At 46.3% G+C, this 21,848-nt stretch overlaps 1 protein-coding gene across 1 annotated transcript; it reads right to left on the bottom strand.

Annotated features, from left to right (window-relative positions):
• Positions 1-218: 218 nt before the first annotated feature.
• On the bottom strand, positions 219-21,408 carry KLHL6 (kelch like family member 6). The gene is made up of 7 exons (XM_059479299.1): positions 21,144-21,408; positions 16,411-16,576; positions 10,663-11,112; positions 8,323-8,560; positions 4,762-4,964; positions 3,491-3,704; positions 219-1,183 (listed from the first exon to the last, which is right to left on the bottom strand). The coding sequence occupies exons 1-7, from the start codon at positions 21,401-21,403 to the stop codon at positions 882-884; spliced, it is 1,833 nt and encodes a 610-aa protein (XP_059335282.1). The 5' UTR covers positions 21,404-21,408; the 3' UTR covers positions 219-881.
• Positions 21,409-21,848: the final 440 nt, after the last annotated feature.

Raw genomic sequence — 21,848 nt, 5'->3', positions numbered from 1 at the left:
GAACAGTACCTGGAGCTGTTTTTCTCCCCAGCACACCGTTCGGTCCGGCTGCGCTGCAGGAAGCCACAAGCCGTGCGGAGAACGCTGGGAGCGCAGTGCCACCCTGTGGGGATGGGGACAGGGATGGAGCCGCTCTGCGGCCCGCCTGGGCACAGCAATGGAGGGGAAAACCTTCCAGGCACAACAGGCACCCCGCACACAGCAAAGGAAAGGGAAACTTCGGTTTGGCCTGCTTTATTTAGAAAACAGCCGCAGTGAATGTTCCGTGGGAAAAAATTAGCGTTCATTTACATTTGCAGCCTGTGCAGTCGCTTTCTTGGAAATGACAGCAAGGTTTGCAAACTGAGATGGATTTGGTTTGGTCATGCAGAAAACCAACAAAGTATCTTCAAACAAACAAACAAACAAACTGGTTCAAACTTACTCTAATGTGCCAAACACTGGGAGAAAAAAAGCACAGCTTTGGAAGACACAACGTTATGACCTACCAAAGTTACAAATATTTAATTCCAAAAGCAACTTCTCTTTTTTCACTAGTAGGTATTGCAAATCCAACTTAACACAATAAATAGGTGACCAAACTCTGGGACCAGACTGAGCCAGTTCAAGCACATTGCAGGGTAGATATAGCTGGGAAGTAAATTTCCCACCTACATTTCTTTGCCTGATTCGAGGTATTGTGCTGGCAGGAGTAAACTACAGCTGGTCCCTTTGTTTTTCTGTGGAGGGAAGGAATGAAGATAACTTAAGGACCTAATGTACAAACACAAGGACTGAGCATATATACAGACACCCCAGAGGGGCTGCGGTGCTGTTCCGTCATTGCTCCCCAGCTCAAAGCCGTGCTCACTGCAGTCCGTGCAGGACAGAGCTCCTGCGGCTCAGACAGAAACTGCCCCGGGCACGACCTTACGGATGGGCGTGTAGGACTTCCTGAGGGTAACGCTGCCGTGGTGAGACACCCCCCGCGGCAGGACACACTCCTCTGTCAGCTTCTGAGTTTCAGGGTCCCAGCAGAGCACGGTTGCGATGACTTCGTTCTTTTCATCCCGGCCGCCGGTGATGAACAGCTTGTTGTTGCAGGGAGAGATGCCACAGCTGGCTCTCTCGTGGCTGAACTGAGTCACCAGGCACCATGTGTCCTCCCGGGGGCTGTAGGAGTACAGAGCCTTCATTGCCCCACCTGCGAAGGAAATGGACATTGGTTTGCACTGGCCATTCCTGGAAGGGATTTTAATTCAACCATCCACTTCAACAAGACTCTGTTCCTGACATTTGTAAGAATGGTTTGTGCCCCAAAGTCAAGAAAAAACAAGGTCACAGGATACTTTATTGTTTTGAAAGCCTGATCTGCAGAAGGCTACTTATTGTTGATAAGGCTGTGGAATTTAGGGCCAGAACAAACTGCTGTGATCCTTCAGTGTGACCACAGAGCACCTAACGACAGATCTTCCTCATACCTGCTGCTCCAGCTAAGGACACAGCTTCAGGAAAATGCTATTTTGTTTAAAAGTCCTTAGATCATCGAGGACCAGCTGTGGTAAACCATCACTGCTAGAAATGGGAACAGGATTTTCCCACTCATTCCTCCATCCATTAATCCTCCTTCTTCCTGGAACTGGCTGCTTTCAAAAACCCTTCCTTGTTTAGAGTTCGTCACACTGAATCAATAATCTTTCTATGGGTTTGTTAAACAGAGAGTGACCTTCAGTTTCTCTGTGTTTCCCAAAACTGAAGTTATTAATGATTCTTAGTAAAGGTTCTTAGTGCGCCTTTTCAATCTTGCAGTGTCCTTTTTTCTTGAAAATATGGTCAATACCTCAATTCTCATGAAAGGCTATGAAAATATATTCCCTCCTGAGATTACCAGCAGCTAAATGGTTCTTACTCTGAAAATTGCAGGCACTGAATGGGTTTTCTGTATTAGCTGTACAGAATCTCAGAATTGTTAGGGTTGGAAGAGACCTCTGGAGATTACCCAGTCCAACCCCTCTGCCAAGGCAGGGTCTCCTGGAGCAGGTTACACTGGAATGCATCCAGGTGGGTTTGGAATGTCTCCAGAGAGGGAGACTCCACAGCCTCACTGGGCAGCTGTTCCAGTGCTCTGCAACCCTCAACACAAAGAAGTCTTTCCTCAGGCTGAGGTGGAACTTCTTATGTTGTAGTTATGGTCATTGTTCCTTGTCCTGTCCCTGGCCACCTCTGAAAAGAGTCTGGCACTGTCCTTCTGGATAGGGAAACCTTGAACCTTGGTCTTATTGATGAGGGCAGCAATGCCTGGCACCCTCCCTGCTGGCAAAGTGAGCATTTACATGTGGTACTTATAACAGATGCTGAGTTTGACAATACTAGTGCAGCACCTGAGGGGTGATCAAGTCATTCAAAGGTGAGGTAATTGCAACTGAAAACAGACATTGTTAGTTGTGGTGATTCACCTGGCAGCTGGTAATTCATCAGTCTGGGTCATTTGATTGCTTTGGATGCAGTTACCAAATGCTCTTTTATCTTTTAAACTTCAGATGGGGCTGATTCCTATCCAATTAGAGTAGATTTGTTTCTCAGATAGATAAACAAGAGATTTACTAGTGGGTGTTGCCGTCTGAAAGATGCTGAATGAATGTGACTGGAGTATCATGTCCATTTTATCAGGAGTTATGTCAGCTAGCCCATAAGTCATGTGCCTTCTCTGTCATCCTGTGCAAACAGGGTGAGGTCAGCTCCAGTGCTGAGGACAAGCACGAGATATATTTGTACACAAAAGGGGTGTGTGTGTGTGTATGTGCACACACATGCAGATTATAAATCTCCCTCCAGAGCACCATTAATTATTTGGTGAATACTCCAGCTCTAAGCCAGCTATCAGCACCATATTGATTACATTGGAATTACCTGCAACAAGGCTGAGAGAGGGAGGGGAAACTTTTCAGAGCTCCTGTTTTGGAAACAAATGTTCTTCTTTTCTTTTGGTTTTCCCAGTACCACCTGGAGATGTGTGCAGGCTTTCTCCTCCCCCCAGAGTTCAACTCAACCATCAAACTCTTGTTCTTCCATTTTTTCTTCCATTTCTGGTGATTGACTGAATTAACCCCAAGTGCAATCTAGTGAAGGGCTCTGGGTCTTTGGGTCTCAGTGGCTCTGCTCCTCTGACCTGCTCCTAGTACTTTTATCCCTGCATAAAACCTGTATGTGGTGGGTTGTGTAATGCCCCTGGAGAGGAGAGAGGACATGGTGTAGCCATGAGATCGTGCCCTTGCCACTATGAACACATCTCTGGCTGGCTTTAAGCTGTCTGGGCTAGCTCCAGCTTTCCAAGATAGGAGTTTTGACTTGGTGACCTTTGCCTGCTGTTTGTGAACATCCTGGATCCCCACCCCTCGCTAATCTCACCGGGAAGAGCCATGTGATGACACTCCATGTGGGTGAAACTCGCAGAAGCACAGGAGCAGGCCCTGCTGGGTGCAGCCAAGGAGAGCCATGGTGCTGCACTTACCCACCACGTAGATGTGGTCCCTGAAGCTGGCAGCGTTGATGCACTTGGCCTCCACGGGCATGGCAGCCCTGAGGCTCCAGGCGTTGGTGGCCGGGTCGTAGCACTGCGTCTTGTCCGTGGCCAGCTTCCCGTTGGGGCCGCCCCCGATCACGTACAGCTTCTTCTTGTAGCTGGCTGCTGCAAAGGAGCTCACATTCACCATCAGGGGAGCAGCCTGGCACCAAAGAGAATCATTAGCAACCATGGGGAGCAGTCAGACTGATGCCCGTGGGGAGCATTCGCTTTTTAACAGCTGGACTGAAACAAACAAATCTCTCATGAAGCAGAGCCAACAGACTGTATGGCTAACCCCATTCCTTCCAAACTTCAGGAACCTCAAGAAATCAATGTAGTTTAAGTTTCTAGCATGGGGAGGGAGCCTGCAGAATTTTAAGTCAGGTGTCCCTTTTTAAGCAGGGTTCAGAAGATGATGTTTCTAAGGATAATGGAAAAGATGTTTCTTTTCCATTTTTACATTTTCTTAAGACTGCAAAAACCCTTAATAAAAATATGCTATGTTCAAATGCTGAAATTAAAATTACTTTATCAATAATTCAAAAGGTAGGAAATATCAGAAATGCCAAAAATCTCCTTTACATGCTTCCATGCATTGCAAAAAAGCACAAGAAATTTGTTTGTACTGATCTTGCTACTTGCAGCTGTGATTGTTAGAGTCACCCACATTGCTTTGTATAATCCAGAGACAATGGGCTGTATCTGCTGTTATTATGCCTAATCTCATTACTGTCATGGATTAATTAGTTGCCTAATTTTCTCCTCTCATTATTTGAAGTACAGTGAGTAGAACTGGGGGGAAGGGGTGGGTTTAATCTTGTTTACCTTCAAACATGTGCTTTCACTTTAATGTATAACCCATACTATATATAAGGCACAGCTTGATAGACACATTTTGTATACATGTTAAATGTGTCAGAGCAGTAGTTTTCAGCCTGTGCTCTGGCTCATGCATACTATATTCTTACTCCTTGATTTATGGACTACTAGCTTTAAAAGCCAACTAAAAATTGGAAAGTTAGGCATTAGATGTCCCACAGGAAATGACTGGCTGGCAGTCCAGGGATTTTTACCTTCTAAAGGATATGCATTTCTATAGAAAAAGACCAGAAATACTTAAAAGAATGATACAAGATCATTTTGATGAATCCAAGCCCTAAGATTTTCTGAATAAAACATTCCAAATAATTAAAATGTTATGTGATGCAGCCTCTTACCTCTGACCAGCAGTTATGAAAGGGATCATATGCTTCCATGCTGTTGATTCTCTGCATGCCATCAAAGCCCCCAATGACATAGACTTTGCCACCCAACACTGCCATTTTATGTCTCCAGCGCCCAATGTTGAGATACTCAATTTGTATCCATTTGTTGATGGAGGCATTGTATTTCCAGACATCATGCTTTGTTTCTTTGCCACCTGTAATGTACATGACATGTGTAAATATGATTGCACAGCTTGTATTTACTTCAAAACTCCAGTAGGCTTAAAATTAAGTGGGTTCTCTCACAATGGAAAGTAAATCCTTGTTACTGATTGTTAAGTGGTCCTGTTACAACAGAAGAAAATTTCTGCATTTAGAAATTTATAAGTTTAATAAATAAGTTATAAGAAATTATAAGTTTACTTAATAGTGAAGGAAACTGAACAATTTCTGCAGCCAAATATTCAGTGAAGATAAATCACTGTTCCTCACTTTACCAGACCACAACCACTGTCATTTCAATACTGAGTGCATGACCAACCACACAGCAAGGCGACATGCAGGAGATTTTTTGTGAACACCAGGGCTTTGCAGAACTGCTGCAAAGGGACAAACAAACAAAGGTGATTTAAGTAAGCTAGTGGAGGATGCTGCAGCTGGTAGTGCCAAATCCCTTGAAGACAGGCATGCACTGGAAAACTGCCAGGTTGTGCAGGGAAGATCCAGCCAGCCCTGTGGTTTGCATCATAAAGCAAAAGACCTGACTGAACTCCTACCAACAATAGTCCTGCAGGACTTGCAAGTTTTACTATTCAACCCTGGGACCATATGGCTGGGATCTCATTTTTGTGCCTCTCCTTCTGGTCTCTTTCTCTACAGACTTGGGTAAGCTTCATATTTATAGCTTGAAGATCAAAACTGGACCCTGCAAACTCATTCTAGAGCTGACCTGCAAGTGGATCTTTGCTTGTGCTAAAGCAGAGAGCAGTGTTCTAAACAGGAGCTGTTGTTTGCCTACAGTTTCTGGTGTAACTGTAATACAAACAGATCTAGTTAAGCCTGAAACCACATTTACAGACTGAGTAGCTTATTCCATCATCTGCAACCTGATTAAACATTTGCTTCACTGGTGAATATACTGAAAAGAGAATTCATATTCCATTGAGAAAATGTCTGCCTTCATTGGTATTCTGTAGTGCAGACAGATCACTGCAAACTGATGGAGCCTATCTCTGGGCCAAACAGCAGATTGAATGGGAGATAATTAGCATGCTAGAAAGAGTCGTTTGTAATGCTTTTGTCCCAGTATTTTTCACATGTATGTGGTGAATTTTATTTGCACTCAAATAGCTGAAGCGGCCAAAGGGGCTGAATGCAGCATTCATGGCTACAATGGGGCTGAGAGACTGCAGGTGTTCCCTTTACTCTCCCTCGAAATTTCCCTTTGACTTGAGCTTGTGCTTTCCTCCACAGGCTGAAACTCATGTGGTAACTTGAGCTGGACCAGTGGGTGAATTTGCTGCATATCAGGGGACAGGGAGAGATTTTTGGAGGTTTCTTTTGTTTCTTTTTTACCTCTGGACAACAATTCTTTCTAATTTGAAGAGAAATTGTACCTGAATTAGTAAAAGCATCAGAATGGTGAATGATAATTCATGTCATTTTTAGTTATGCTGCAAATGTAGTGTTTCAGGCCATCCAGTCAAAGCACTGAAACTGTTTTGGGGAAATCATGATCTAACAGTAGTCATAATCTTGTGCAAAGGACTTTCCTATTTTTGAGATGCTAAAGGAGCAGGAAGACTCCAGACTGTATCAAGATATGGAGGGAAATGAGCACATGGAAGGGGAGATGAAGTTAGGAAAAATGAAAGTCAAGTTAGAGTAGAAGCAAATTAGAGGAGCTAAAGAAAGAAAACAAAAGTAGAAGGACATGCAGGAGGAAGCAGCTGTTTAATCAGGATTGAGACACTAATAATTGGTTTAGCTGAGAAAAACATGCTAATGGCTTTGGTGAACTCAGCCTTTTATTTGTGTGCAAAGGGCAAAAAGGTGAAAGGCAATAAGGGAATGGAGAGAGGGACTCAGAGATATAAAAGTAAGCAGAGAAGCAAGAAGAGAAGGTGTGAGAATGGAAGGAAAGAGAAAGCCAGCTTAGACTCACCACAGCAGGGAATGTGTTAGCCTGGCCTGGAGGTAGCCTGGATAGAACATAAAATAAAAGTGGAGAAGAGACATTGGAAAAGATGTCAGGAATAAAAGAATGCAGTAAGCCTTGAGAAGGAGGAAAGAGCTACAAATTGAAGACAAATGGAAAAAAGACCTCTCAACTCAAGGGTGTGAAGGTGAGGGGAATATTCCCTAGCTGGAATGTTTGACTTAGGTTCTTCTGTACAGCTACCTTTTAACAGGGGTGCTAATGCCAGAAACTCTCTATGGTGGACTGAAAGGAAAACCTTCTTTATTTGCAGTTATGGAAACAATAATCTATTTCTTATCTCAGGATAAAGCTTTAATAAATGTTAAATTGGAATGAAGTATCAAAAAAATGTGGATTCCCAAAAGAAAGAATGCAATGGAAGATATTTGAATAAAGGCAGTGGACCACTATTCACACTTAAGAAAAGCATTCACACTTTGGCCTACTCTCCTCCTTTCTACTCTTCTGTTTTGATGGAGTATAGAATCTGGTGGGCAGTTTTGCAGAAAGGAAGTATTCTACCTATGAATGCCCTGCTCTGTATCATGGCCTGTAATGCCACAGTGATGAAAAGCTTGCTGTCACTTTTCCTCTGGAAGCAGAACAAGATCATCCAATTTGGTTTTTGACAGGCCATCAAAAGCAGATGTCAAACTGGCTAACAAGCTTGATTTTAACATTTTGATTGTCAGAGTAAAATCTCTGTAGCTCTGGGATCAGACCCCTGTGTGGAGCTCAATTGTATTTGTGTGGGAAGTTAAATACATCTCCTGAAGCTCTTGGGACGGTGACCAGCACATGAGTTGTCCAGACCCACTCTGGGTGTCTGGAACATGGGATTTCATCTGGCTTTGACAGTTTATACTGCCAAGTTAATAACTGTGGGTGGGCAGGTCTAGAGTCCTCTGTGATGGCAGCTTTCAGGGGGCAGCCAAACATCAGTGACAGTTCCCTGCAGGTTCTTGACTGACTTTTGCAGAATGACTCAGATTCTGGCAGGATTTTGCTAATGCATGTGGAGCTTCAAATGAACTCGTCACGAGGAGATGCTGAAGTGATTTGTCATTTCATGTTTGGTAAACTGTTCCCAAGAACCCTCCTGTGACCTTGTCACAGTTTAGGGTGCTGCCCACATGTACCTATGCATATAGATCAGTGTTGTTTGAGAAGGAATCCTGTGCTCAAATCAGAGCTAGGCAGTGTCCTTACACATCCAGTGCTCTCTGGAGCATGTCCAAAGCCAAAACATTAAAATACCTGCAGTGCTTAATTTTTCTAAAACTGCCTCAAGCATGGTCTTGATAAAAGCTGAAAATAATCATGAGAACACTTTGCTCCCCTCTTGCACTCCCAGTCAATGTCTTGTTCCTTACCTGATATGTAGACTTCATTTTTCAGAGTTATGCATGCAAACTCCACCCATTTTTTATTCTCATTCTCTGGCTCCTGCTCTGTGATTGGTAATTTTGCTACTTCCAGACGGCTTCTCCTCAAAGGATCCAGGCAAGTCACTTCTGCTACAAACTTCTCATCTTTTGTACAGCCCCCTATGATCATAAACACCTCAGACTGGAACTCGTGCATCCTGGGCTTGGTCCTTTCTGTAATGATCTAAATGCAAGTGAGACAGAGTGAGTACACAGGGCACTTATACCTACAATTACAGAAAGGCCCAGTGACCTTTTCTTTGATTACCTGTTTTTCAAATCACAGCAGGCTTACATCAACTGAACCAATCAGCCAATGCTTTCTAAGCTGAAAGCCTGAAAAGCATCCTAGAAGCATTCAGTAGAGGTTGCTGTGTCCTTCTTTCAGCAGGATTTTTCCAACTCTGAACTTACATGCTTTTGCCTACCTACTAGGATCCTTTCCTTTTAGGAATTACCAGGTTGGCACCAAGAGCTATGCAGGTGAGCAGTAGTGACAAGGCTGGGTGCACATCAGGTGCTGAAAAGGACAGGTTTTATTTGGGTTGACAGAGTGATGGCAGGGTAGGGGGGCCCCAAGTTCTGTGTATGCCTTGGGGAGCTCAGAGAGAGCAAGAGTGCAGTTAGTGCTAGCAGAAAATAAGTGCTCTCATTGTTTGTCCTGAAGAGATATGTTAGTGTCAGAACAATAACAATTCTCAGCTGTGGAGGGGTTATTTTTATTTGTTTCTTTGTGCATAAGCTCTTACCTCAAGCCAAAATTAGAAGGCTTATTTAAAGCCAGCACCAGGCTCTGAAATGTGCTTAGCTCTAATTTACTGCTTGTTGGCTCAGTTTGTTGGCCAGGTCTTTGTTTCAGGGACACTGGAGAAGTTCACTTGCCAGGTAATGTTCACCAGGAGCAAAGAATGCAAGGGGTGCTTGGAAACTTGTGTCCTCCTTGGAGGAAATGCTTGCAAACAAGACCCACAGGTTAAGTGTGCGTCAGGAGGCAACTTGCTTAAAGTTCTACCTCTCTTTCTGCTTTTACCATGTTTCTATAAATCGGTCTCATTTATCCATATTAGAAGATATTATCTACACAGACACGAATCTTGCATTTTGACCATGTCCAGAAAATGAATTGCACATCTTTACAGAATGTGAGTCCCGGAACTTACCAGCTTCCAGGACTGTGTTTGAACCTGCCTGCCACCATCGCCAGGCGTCAGCCCCGGGGAGGGCAGCTGGCAGGCAGCCTCCTGCGGCTGTGCCTTTGAAGATGGGTGTAATTAATGGTGTGCAGCCCGGGGCAACACTCCTTCATCTGCCCGCATGCACCTGACAGCGCTGCTCAGTGGGACGGGCTTGCTCAGGGAGCTCCCTCGGACTGGCCGGCACTGCCCCAGCTCGCCGAGCAGGGTCTCACACAGTCACCAGCACAAGGAGTGCTTGGGCTGTCCCCCTGCCCTGTGACACAGGTGACACAGGTGACACAGCCGCCTGAGCGATGGGCCCACAACGCCCTCCTGCCTTCCTGTGACTCCACTGAGGAGGGACACGTTTCCTCACTCCTGTTGTGCAATCTGACCTCTTGGCTGCTCTCCCCTCTCCCCCATATCTTGGCCAAGGAGATGTGACTGATATCCAGCTTTCCAAAGGCAATGGAAGAACCTGAGATCCACCACAGCCTGCACTGAGCAGGCAGGACAGGACTCGACTGGGTGTCAGGATTAATGTGTCTCTTTGGGTGCAGGGACCTCTGCAAATGGCAGATGGGCAGTCCTCTCCTCTGCAAAGACACTGTCTTCTTCACAGGAGGGAGAATATTTCCTTTATGAAACATTTTCCCCATAGGTAACAGGGGAAGATGTTACATATTCACATTTGAAAGAGTCATTACAGATTGTGGCATGGTTTGGTGGGGAAATTATTCCCCTTTTCTTAGGCTTGAAGTAATAACTGAGAGGGTGAGGTGTCAGGGCTAGCACCATTTGCCTTTTTACTAGGGAAGCTACCTGGGGTCTTCATTTAGCAAGAGTGTGTCTGAGGGGTCAAGCTCAGGTGTTCATAAAAAGGAAGCTGTGCACTTTGATTTAAAACAAACAACCCATCAAAATCTTCTGAATTGTCTCAGACAGCAGGATAAATTCTGAGGCCCATTTTGACTTTTCAGTAGCGCCAGTTAGTGGAAATTCAGTGTGATTACCTTTTTCTGCCCCATGGCGCTGCTCCTTTCAAATCAATTTTTGAGCTGAAGCATGAGACATTTACAAAGAGTGGCTAATACCTTCCTGTTTTACTCACCTCATTGCCTGACAGATGGTACATTCTTGCTTCTTGGAGCAAAGGAAAGACATCTGGACACTGTCTAATGAGTTGATCAGCTTCAACAGTCTCTACAAAGTACCAAGGGTCCAAGAGGGGCAGCCGGACGTTCTCCAGCACGCAGGGCAGGAGGGAAAACCGCTCGGACTCCTTGTAACGCACCCAGCTCATCACGGTTTCGAACACCTGCGCCTCCTCCGTGACGCAGAGCTCATCGCTCTTCAGCGTGCTGCACAGGATGTCTGCTGGCAGCTCCAGGAACTCCTCGTAGTTCAGGACCTGGGTGAAGTTCTGGATGATGTAGTTCTGTACCTGCTGCTTGAGGCTGTGCAGGGCGTGGGCATCGGCCAGCCTCAGGATGCCAACGCAGTTCTCCGGCTGCAGGGCTTCGGTGAGAAAATTGGCACAAGCATCTACCATGCGCAGGAACTGTGGGCACAAAAAGCTTCTATAAGCACAGAAGGGTTAATGAAAACTGTCACAGGGGAGCTATGGAGCAACCAGCCATGCCCAATACAGCAAAGAGCTGGGGGAGACAAAAATTGGATCATCTGAGCACAGGTATCTCCCAAGATCTGCAGTCTGAAATAAGAATTTCTCCCTTCCACTGCTTTTATTCCCTATGCATCCAATTGTTCCTTTCCCCTCTTGCAGAATGCAGAAGACCTGTGACAGTCATGAATTTTCTTTGTTTCACAAAAGGGTTTCCTACTATTCCCTTTTCCTCCATGAGATCTCCAAGCACTGGCAATCATGGAGTTACAAAGCACAAATAAGGACCCCAGGCATCCAATTTGCTTCCCCTGCTTCATCTTGCATGCCAGCTCAGACCAGCCAGAACAGAGCCTGGGTTTAGAATGAAGGTGGCTCCACTGTCTGCATTTATGCTCCCGCCATCCAAACTCCAAATGCATCTTATAAGAGCAGTGGGAAACGAGTGCTGAGGTCTGGGAGGTTTGGAGTGCGCTGCCCCAGAAGGAATGGGCAGCAGTCCTAGCCTGGGGTGAGTGGCAGGAAGAGATTGACCATCAGCAATTCTTTTGAGATTCCTAACAGACAGGACTTTCTGGCAAGAATCTGTTGTGGGGGAGGCCTTCAGAGGATCTAGTGACCTTTGTCATCACCACTGGCTGAAAAAAATGTTGATATGCATTTTACACACAGAGTCTCCTTAATCAGAGAACTGTCTATGTTTGCATTCAATAAGGCATCACAACACTGTCATAAATTTACTTGGCAAAATAACCCCACCCAAGGTCCCAAATGCACATATTCTAGGCCACAGGTGCCTACAGGGTATTCCTAAAAACTGTGATCTGAGCTGGATTGCTGATGATTATTCAGGAATTAAGAACCAGTTTTGGGTAGAACTGATCAGTTACAGTGCTTCATCCTAATGGATTTCCCATCACCTCTGTAATTTCAGGTACAAATACTGCCACTGAACAATGCAATCATGCTGTGCAAAGAAATCAAAGCTGTCAATTTTGAATTCCAGGAAAATATTGGAAAGGGTTTATATTTTATTCATGTTGATTTAAATTAACAAAAAAAAAGAACCAAACTTTACAGCTTTCTGCAATCATTCAGTGTCTCCCCTCACACAAAATTTGTGGCATTGTGCAGAATACTTAAATCATGTATTTCTTTCTGAAAGATACTTCTGAAGTAGGAGGTGGTGAATTTATAGGTGTTAATAAAAAAGTTACAAATATATTGGAAAGTACAATCTTAATTTGTAGTAATACTTTTCATTAGCTAGAGTTGGTTTGAGACTGGTTGGTTGATGGGTCAGAGCTAATGCTGTGCATTTCCATCTGTGCTTTTTGTGTTGTTTTTCCGTCCAGTGTCAGCAAGTAAACCATTTTAACTCATGTTTTCTCACTGGGGAAGGTTGTGCAATAGTAATTGAGGGGCAAAGAGGAAGCGAAACATTTTTAAACACTGTAGTATGTAGATTTGTTTCAGTAATTAGGGTAGAATCTTCCAGACTCGACGGTGTCGTGTTGACATATTTAGACTGTTTATCAGAGCTGAGCGATCGCAGACACTGTGTACAGACTGCCTGGTTCCTGTTTTACATTTAGATGTGGTCAAAAGTTTAGAGAAATGCAACTGACTGATGAACGAGGCTATGCGAGGTCTCAGAATGTGTGGCCACCACTGACATTAATTGTGATAAAAATCTATCTGTGGCCCATGGTGGCATGGTGGCACAGCTCAGTGGCACCACGGCACCTGCCACATTCCCCTTGCTTGCTCTCAGGGCTAGCACGAGGCAAGCACTTTGAACTCACCAGGACATTTCCTTGAGGATCTGAAGGGACTTTGCCACCAGGTAGGCTTCAGACCTGAGGCAGGTTAAGCATCAGCCTTATTAAGCTTATTAAGCATAAGCATTCAAAGTTGTCAGTAATGAGACACATAAAACCCCACACCTAGCATTTGCCAAGGTCATTCATCGAGTCATCTGTGAGTCTGGGAATAGACCCCGAAACAACGTTCTCACAGCCTGCAGCAAACCTCGGTAGAGTTCTCTAATTATTTATACATGGCTCGTTCAGAGCGGTGCTGAGGAGGTGAAGGGAGGTGCACGGTGCTCTCACGGCCAGCAGGCCCCACTCCCTCACTGCGGGGCTGTTTGTGGCCAGGCAAATGCAGAACTGCGAGGTGTGGGTGTGAGAAACAGCCCTGCTGAGGGCTCCACCGGAGAGCCTGCGCTGCTTGGGAGCGAATCAAGGCAGGACTTTCCCTGGTTCTGCTCCTCATCTCTGTGCTGCACTGACTCCCCACCACTGCCTTCATTTAGACACTAAATTCCCCCCAAAACTCCCCCAAAACTTGCTGGCATATGTCAGTCAGTCCCAGGAGAGCAGGTGGCTGACTCAAGAGAGCATCAGAAGGAAGACAACCCTGAGCTTCTGCTCCATCTGCTCTGATTATTCTTGCAGAGCTCTGAATTTTCTGTTTGTCCACTGTGGGCACCCCTCCTAATGCCAATCCAGGCACTTTAAAAGCCCTGTTCCCTGAGAACAGTTTCTTCAATAAGTTAGTCCTTCTCCTAATACCCATTTGAATCCGGGTTCTCACTTGCTAGAGACATCCCATACGCTTACTTGGCCTCCAGTTGGCTTTCACTCTGACTAGCAAAATTTGCTCTCCCCATATGAGTCTTGGCTTGTTTTCGATTCAATGGTGGAGTGTAAGCAGTGCCAGCAGCCCTGCCTCCAGCTAGAGCCCCCAGAAAGGGAAGAGATTGAGGACTGAAAGGTCTCTCATTCACAATCCCTCTCTGAATGCAGCACACTGTGGGGCCGGATCCTGCACCCTGCAGCTGGTGACCCTCGGCTGTGGCTGCAGGGGCAGTCCTGTCCCGGCTCAGCGGTGACACCTGCGCCCCGAGGGACCCTGGCCAGAGCAGAGGGGCACAGCGCCCTGCAGGGCTTCTCCCTGGGGGAATGGAGGCGATCTGAGCCTGCCAGAGCCAGCCGAGGGGCACAGCCCTCCTCAGGGGTGTTCCTCGGGGAATGGAGGCGATCTGAGCCTGCCAGAGCCAGCTGAGGGGCACAGCGCCCTGCCGGGCTGCTCCTGGGGAATGGAGGCGATCTGAGCCCCGGCCAGAGCCGGCTGAGGGGCACAGCGCCCTGCAGGGCTGCTCCTACGGAATGGAGGCGATCTGACCCGGCCAGAGCCGGCTGAGGGGCACAGCGCCCTGCAGGGCTGCTCCTACGGAATGGAGGCGATCTGAGCCCGCCGGCCCCTCTCCCACCGGAGCTGCCCCGAAGGCCTTTGGTAGCAGCCGGCGCCCTGGCTCTGCCCTGCCCAGGGCCTCAGGATGGCTGTCAGATATTGGAGCCCTATTTCTCCTAGAATGTAAAGTGGATTAACCAGGGATGAGGGGTGCTTTGGGGTCAGTCAGGCCATCAAGGCTGGTGGTGCTTCAGCCATGGCCTGAGGGCAGAGCTGCCCTGCTCTGCTCAGAGGGGGCAGCTCGGGGCATCCTCCACTGTTCCCATTGTACCTGGCATTTCCATGGCAGTGGGCATCACAGCCCTTGGCAATTCCATGGCAGTGGGCATCACAACCCTTGGCAATTCCATGGCAGTGGGCATTACAGCCTTTGGTGACAATAGTTTCTTTTCCATCTGCTCAGAAGCCTGCTTCCCTCTCACCATTTCTCTGCTTCCACCAGCACAGATGATGTGGTCCCTCACCCAAACCCTGCTCAGGGAATGGGTAATACAGAGGTCCCTGGGGGGCAGGAGCAGTGTAGGCAGGTCTGGAGGTGGTTGCTGAGTTCTGGTGAGGGAAGCAGGGCTCCCTGCCATGGCCTGGGAAGCAGCTGGGATCCTGACCCTTCCCAGGGTGAAAGGATGAGCAGCTCTGCGGGCAGTGTGGGTGGCAGAGGCTGCTGGGCAGGATCCAGGGTGGGCACCAACCTTGCAAGTGCAGTGGCTGGGCAGCCACCAGCCCAGACAGAGGAGGTGACTATTGAACTCATGTTGCAACTGTGCTTTAGGTGGAAAAAATTTGTCTGGTTCGCTTGAGGGTGAGGCTTAGCTGTTCAGCTGTTCCAAACCCTTCACCTGCTTATCCCACCGTGGCAGGGATGCCTGCTCTCCAAACAGCCCTCCACCTCTTCCTACTGTCAGTTTTGACTGCATTTGGTCGAAACTTACTAGAAGGGAATAAAGAAAGGCATAATTACATAAAACTTTTTCAAAAACAGTTTCTAGAGAAAAGGAGATAATTTTCATTGGAATATCACTACTGCAATAATTTAGCTGGGAAAAGAGCCTGATCCCCACCTGGCTACAGCCTCCTGTCAGGGAGTTAAAGAGAGCAATAGGGTACCCCCTGAGGGTACCCTGTTTGGGTCCTCCTTTTTAATAAGGTCCTGTTTTAATAGCGTCCTCCTTTTCTCCTAACCGAGCACCCCCAGCTCCCTAAGAAGTTCCTCACAGGACTTGTATTCCAGAAAGCAGAGTTCCAGAACTGCAGAGCAAAATTTCCATGTAAGATTCAAGAATCTGAATTCCCTCATGAACCACGATGATCACAGAGTTGGGTGTTCCTTGCCTTCCCAAATGAGAGGAATGGACACACACACACATTGGCACTTGGCAGGTTGTGTTGCTTACAATTTGTTAGCAATTTGCAGCATGGTAGCAAACACTGCAATTTGGTAGACCTCACAGGTGATTTACAGGACACGTGAATACCTCGTGGACCAAAGGCTGAGTAACACTGCCCAGCTCTGGCCTCCCACAGGTCCCAGGCCATGACTAAAACCCTTTACATCACGAGTTCTACAAAGGAGGATGCTAAATTTGGCTGGCAAGTCTCCATCTCAAGGCAGGGGAGACAGAGAGGCAAAGCAACTTCCTGCTCTGGCCAGCCATGCCAGCTGCTGCCCCTAACCCTTCTGACTGACCTGACACTTTTATATTTTCAAAGGGAATATTTCAAAGGCACTGCCAGGCAGGCAGCACATGGGAGCAGCTCTTGGAGGCACAGCCAGGCTGTTTTCCTGTTTGCATGGCACTCAGCACAGCAAAATTCCTGTACGTGGCTGCCACTGCTATTTTTTACCGTAATGTAAGTAAATATGAAGCAAAATACTTCCAGAACCCATGAAATCAGAGAAGTTTGCAGTGTGCTAACCAGGGTAAGATGTGGTGTTGCCAGAACAGAGAGACTGGGTCAGTGCAGCTGAGTTCTCTGTACCTGAAAGAGGCTGGCAGCTTCCAAGACCTTCTGTACATTTTGCTTTGTGATGAGCATCTTGCTGGTGTAAGTGTAGTCCAGGAGTATATTCATGGTTTCTGCATCAACTCCTTTTAGTATGATCTTCTCCTCATATTTCTCTCTTAAGTCATTGCAGAACATGGCCCTGGAAAGAAAGGCATTTATCTTTTACTGCATTCCTGTTAGGATGAGGCATTCTGAAAACATTGGGCTATTTAGATTTCAACACAGAATACTCTGATTGCTTCATATTTTATGCAATTACTGCTGTTAAAAAGAAACAAGAAAATGTCTTTGTTGCTCTTCTACCTCTGTACTCATGAGTTTGATAAGGCCTAGACACATGATGGATTCCTCTGTGCTGTCCCCTACAGCAAACCTGGGGCTCCATGGCAGCAAAAGGCTTTAATACCAGTGGGGGGCCAGGGGAGAATGGATAATGGATTTTCTTCTCATTTAGAGTCCAACTTTTCTTCTGCTAAATTTTGGGATTCTAGAGTTTGTACCTCTTGGCTAGAGAAGCAATTGAATTTGCATGAACTGGAGCTACTGTTAGGCACGAAGTGCAGTGATTTCATAGATGTAGATAGCAACTCTTCTTTGGTGGATAATACTGCAGCTGAAAGGTGACCACCAGACATACCTTGTCACTAGGCAAATATTTCATGTGGGGTATAAATCAGAAATTCTCTATTTTAAACCATTTTACATTGTGACAGCTGCAAGACAAACACATCTTCCTCTGCATATTCAATTCATAGATTTAAGTATTTCTTCCAATGCTTTTTGCTTTTACTTAGGATTTCAATCAGCCCCTTCTTGTTTGCTGCATTCAGAGAACGAGATGTCACATCATTTGGAATCTGTCTCAACAGATCAGAATTACATGAGTCCACTTGTAACTGCATTGGTGAAAAACATGTGCAGATCTAAAGTGTAATTAGAAGCACTCTTTACCCTGCATTCCAAGCCCTTCTTTATTAGTCATACACAATGTTGACAGGACAATGCAACCTGGGAAATGGCTAGAGGTCCCAAGTCTTGGGCCATGCTTTTCTTGTAAAAGAAGTGCCTGAATTAAGCTGTCTGATTGACATATCTTACTGGAACCAAGACATAAACAGATTTTATTGCAAAGCATTTAGGCACAATGAATGGCAAATGGATGGAAGATACCAGCTGCTACTTGCTCTAAGAACTACCTGTTCCTTTCCTCAGCAGAAATTTTATAGCAAGGTCTTGGTTACCTCAGTGTGCAAAACTGCCTCTGGATAGAGAGGCCTAACTTTTGAGCAGGAAAATTGGGCAGAGAAGTTACTTGTCAGAAAAGTTGTTCAGCCAAAATTCTCATTTTTCCTTTCACTCATCTCAGCTCATTAGAGATTTTTGCTTCTGCCACTACTGAAATCAGAATATTTCTAAGGCACTTAGACAAGGGCTCCTTGACTTCGGTGACCACAAGACTGGGATCCATTTAGCTTCTCTCCCTCTGGCACTATCAAGGGATGTGTGGGCAGGGGCCATCTGAAAGCAGCAGCCCTGAGTTCCCACTTCTCCCTGGGAATGGGTTTCAGCACGGAGGGGAGGCTGGCACAGCGGAGCTCTTTCGGTCGTGCGGGATTGACGGGTGCCGGATGTTTCATCTGAACGAGAACCAGGCCCATGGAGGGCGCAGGTGGTGTCTGCTCTTCTTCCTTTCATCTCTTAAGCTGGTGACTCCAGACTTGTCTTGACCCATCCCTGTCGGGCAGGTGAGAGTCTCACTTCTGTCCCACAGACCAGAGTGTTTGCTGGGGTCAGTCAGAGATACCCAGGGTGACACTTGTGCAAGGCTGCTCAGAAACCACCTCAGCATTCTGGTGGCTGTGCACAGGGCTCTGGTCAAAGTGCTTTGGCCTATCTGTCTCCTGATCTTTGTAATTGGCTTAGAGCTGCCATCCACTCCCAATTTCGTAGGGTGTGGACTGATGTAACGTGAGCTGCAGAAATCACACCTCTAAAGCACGGTGCTCTCCCACCAGTTCTGTGCTCTAGATCGTGGCAGGGCTGAACTGGGCAGTGCTGCACAGGAGAGCTGACTGCTGTGCCCTTCCTTCTGCTCAAGTGGAGACGTTGTCATTCCCACCCTGTGTGCTGGCAGGGGGAACACCTGACACCACCCAGGCTGATCAGGCTGAGCTTCTCTCTTGCGGGTTAAAATGCTGCCTCTGAATCTTTCTGAACTTACCCTCAGGAGGCTCCAAATCCTTCAGATGTGGTTACTAATTCCATTGTATGTTTCCCTGGTTCTGGTCCCTGTGTAATTCTAAGCTGCACCTTTAAACCAACGGGTATTCTAAGAAATGCACATCTGAATTGAGTGCCCAGTACCAAATTTAGATACCCAAAAATGGGTCATTTTAGAAAAAAATCTAAGTTTTTTCTAATTTAGTAAAATAAATGATGGGTTTCAGTTTCATTAAGCACTTTTTAAGCACTCTACCACACTGGAATGCTTGTGTTTGGAATTATGAACCTGACTTCAAACAACCATGCTGGAGCTCGAGGATGCTCTGGAAAATGGCTTCAACCTCTCCCAGCCCCATTCTCCCACTACTCTTGGGCAGTGCAGGATTAAAGAGCTACTGTTCCACCTTAGCTGGTGTTTCTCTTCTCTGCTTTGCTGTCATCACAGAGGCAAATGGAGAGTTAATGTTTTTATGTCTGTGGGTGCAGGACATCACAAGAATCAGCCTATCTGCTCTGCAGCAGTGCTGAAGAAGGCCTAGAAGGGGTTAGCTCTGTTTAAGTGCTCCAGTCAGCTGCTGTGGGTTGCCCACACTGTGGCACCAGCCTCAGGAAGGGGTTGTGTAACATGCAGGGGAGTGAAGCCCATGAGTCACTGGGTCCCTTTGCTTTGCTCCTGTGCATGGCTGTTGGAGGTGCTGTCCTAGCATGGAAAGTGCTCACAGGAGCAGTGGGATTTAAGAATTCCTTCTTTCTCTGGGGCCATGCAGCTCCCAGAGAGTTATGGCAAGATGAATGAAGGCTCCTGGTGAGCAGCAGAACCAGCGAAGCTCAGTTCCCTGCAGACTTGCGTCCTTCTTTCCCTCCTCACAGTAACCTCAGCTTCCCCTTCCTGAGCCCTCCATTCTCCCTCCTTATTCCTCTCACACACTTCAGGGTCCCTCCTGGGAGCTCAGCTGTGTGCTGGCTGTGCCCAGGGCAGTGTGGTTGTTCTGGGCACTGTGTGCTGCCTGTTACCCTGCACTGAGGGTGCCAGCCCAGCATCTCTCCTCTCCCAGCTGCAGACTTCCATCAAACTCATGGGAACTTCACGTTTGAGATTTCCATCCTGTTCCAAATGTGATTGAAACTAACCCAAAGAGTCATGACAAGAGGCACTGGCAGACAGTGAGATGCAATAAATCTCAGCTCTGTGGGAAGCCAAGCCAAACAGAAGCACCCAGAGGGGCAGACCCTGCACACATGTGCAGCTGCCTTGGGGTGGGATGACCTCCAGCCAAGTGTCCCCCCTCCTTCCAAGGGCCAGGCTGTAGCTCAGGAAAAGCTCAGTGGAAAGCTGGCCAACAGCTGCTCTCATAAAACTATCTTACCTCGTTTTAACTGGGAAGTCCTTCTGATTGCAGCACCTTTACTTATAGTGAAAATGGGTTTTTTTGTCAAAGTATCATTATGATAATTTTGATTTTAATTTGTGCATCTGCTATCCATTGTGCACACAATGCTGGTAAGAAATATTTGGGCATCTCTGCTTTTAGCTGTATATTTTCTCAGATGCAATAAAGGTAGTCTCTCTGTAGAAATAATACCTGTCTCCAAATATTCACAGACACAATCTCTATTCTAGGTTAGAAAAGCAGAACTGTTCTGGCACTACCAGCAAAGCTTACCAGACTCCATTAAAATTAGCTTTCTGCTCATGTCACAAGTGGTCACAGGTCCTTTTTTCTCGTGTTTCCTCTGTATCTGTTCAGTCATCTGACCACTTTAGTGGTAAAAAAAAGAAAGAAAAAAATCCCAGCCATGCAAATGTGATGATCTAAATGATATTGTCTAAATGATAATGGAAAATCTGTGCTAAAACTGATACCAAGTTCCTCTGTGTGTTTAAAATTTATTCTTGTTGGCCAGTAGTCTCAGATAGAATATCTATTGTATTGAAAGAATGAAAAATTCAAGCAGACCAAAAGGAGACAGTAAAGTGGCAAAATTGCTTTCAAGGAGATATTTCACATTACAACTGATTTACAGATGGAAAATTCCTTCTCTTTTCTCCTCAAAAATTTAATGAATATATATTTTTACCCTGGAATGGTAACAGGAAAAATTAGCAAGTTCCAGAAACCCACTCCTGTTTCAATAAAAATACCCTGCTATCTGAATTCCTCTTTGCCCAAAGGGACAAGACAAGTGGCTAAAGATACTTGGTTACAGCACCCTTTTCTCATGCACTTGTCTGCCAGTGTTCTGTCTTCCTTTGCGTGCCTCCAGCAGACTTTTTGAGTGCTCGTATCAGAACTCCAGCAAATCTACAGCTTGGCACCTGCCTTATTTAAATCTCCAACTTTAAAAAAGCTGGAAGACGTAAGGAATTAGAGGCTCACTGTGAATTTTCACACTTTAACGCCCAGTTTGCGCTCCTTGGAGACCTACAGCTCAAGTCTAAGAAGCACAATAAGTGTATTGGGTTTGTTGGTTACAAGCCTTACCTGAAATAATTGCTTGCTGCAGCAAGGACCACTCGGTGGCAGGAGAACTCCCGGCTGTCCACGCACAGGATGACGTCTGTGAGGGAATTTTCAAGGCGAAGGTTCTCCAGGCCATTCTGGAGCACCAGAGAGAGACCTGTGTCGTCAAACTTCACCTTCTCACCGCTCGACACTTCCACCAGCTCCCCCATTTTCGGGGAGCACTCATTGTTCAAAGAGATCTCGGGCTCCTCAGAGCTCTTCTCCAGCGTGTCCCCCATTTTCTGGCCAGCCCCGTCTCATTCTGTTGGTGCTTCGATCTAAAAAGAGCTCCTCAGCTTTGGGCAAATCACACTGCAGAAGTTGGGCGGATTTCCTGTCCAGAGGTCTCTGCTTATCTGTAGCTGTCACACACACATAACAGGAAGCCTTGCACTTTCTCATCCTGTTAACACAAACAAAGGGTGGGTTTTTTCAGTGATTTTCAGGCAGTATCAGCGTGTTTAGAAAGGCCTTAAGATGCCTCTGGATGTGAGAAGATTACAAGTGACAGGGACAGCCTGCTTACCACCCTCAAGCCAGTGCCTCGCTGTTATCTGCTGGTTGTATTGATAGGTGCAGCACATGCTTATCAAGAACTCCTGGTGGAATGGGCTAATAAGGGAAAAAGCAAAATATTTTATATTTCTTTTTCCAGATATGTGGGTATTAACTGAGCTGGTTTGG

The sequence above is a fragment of the Ammospiza nelsoni genome, chromosome 10, assembly GCF_027579445.1.
Source record: "Ammospiza nelsoni isolate bAmmNel1 chromosome 10, bAmmNel1.pri, whole genome shotgun sequence".
Classification (NCBI taxonomy): domain Eukaryota; kingdom Metazoa; phylum Chordata; class Aves; order Passeriformes; family Passerellidae; genus Ammospiza; species Ammospiza nelsoni.
This window is presented reverse-complemented; position numbering and strand designations above follow the sequence as displayed.

Excerpts from the sequence above, each read along its gene's own strand:
- KLHL6 (XM_059479299.1), bottom strand. The coding sequence starts at position 21,403 with ATGGGGGACACGCTGGAGAAGAGCTCTGAGGAGCCCGAGATCTCTTTG. Across the intron at positions 16,577-21,143 it reads GCAGCAAGCAATTATTTCAG|GGCCATGTTCTGCAATGACT; the intron begins GTAAGGCTTGTA and ends CTTTCTTTCCAG. Across the intron at positions 8,561-10,662 it reads ACCATCTGTCAGGCAATGAG|ATCATTACAGAAAGGACCAA; the intron begins GTGAGTAAAACA and ends ACTTGCATTTAG.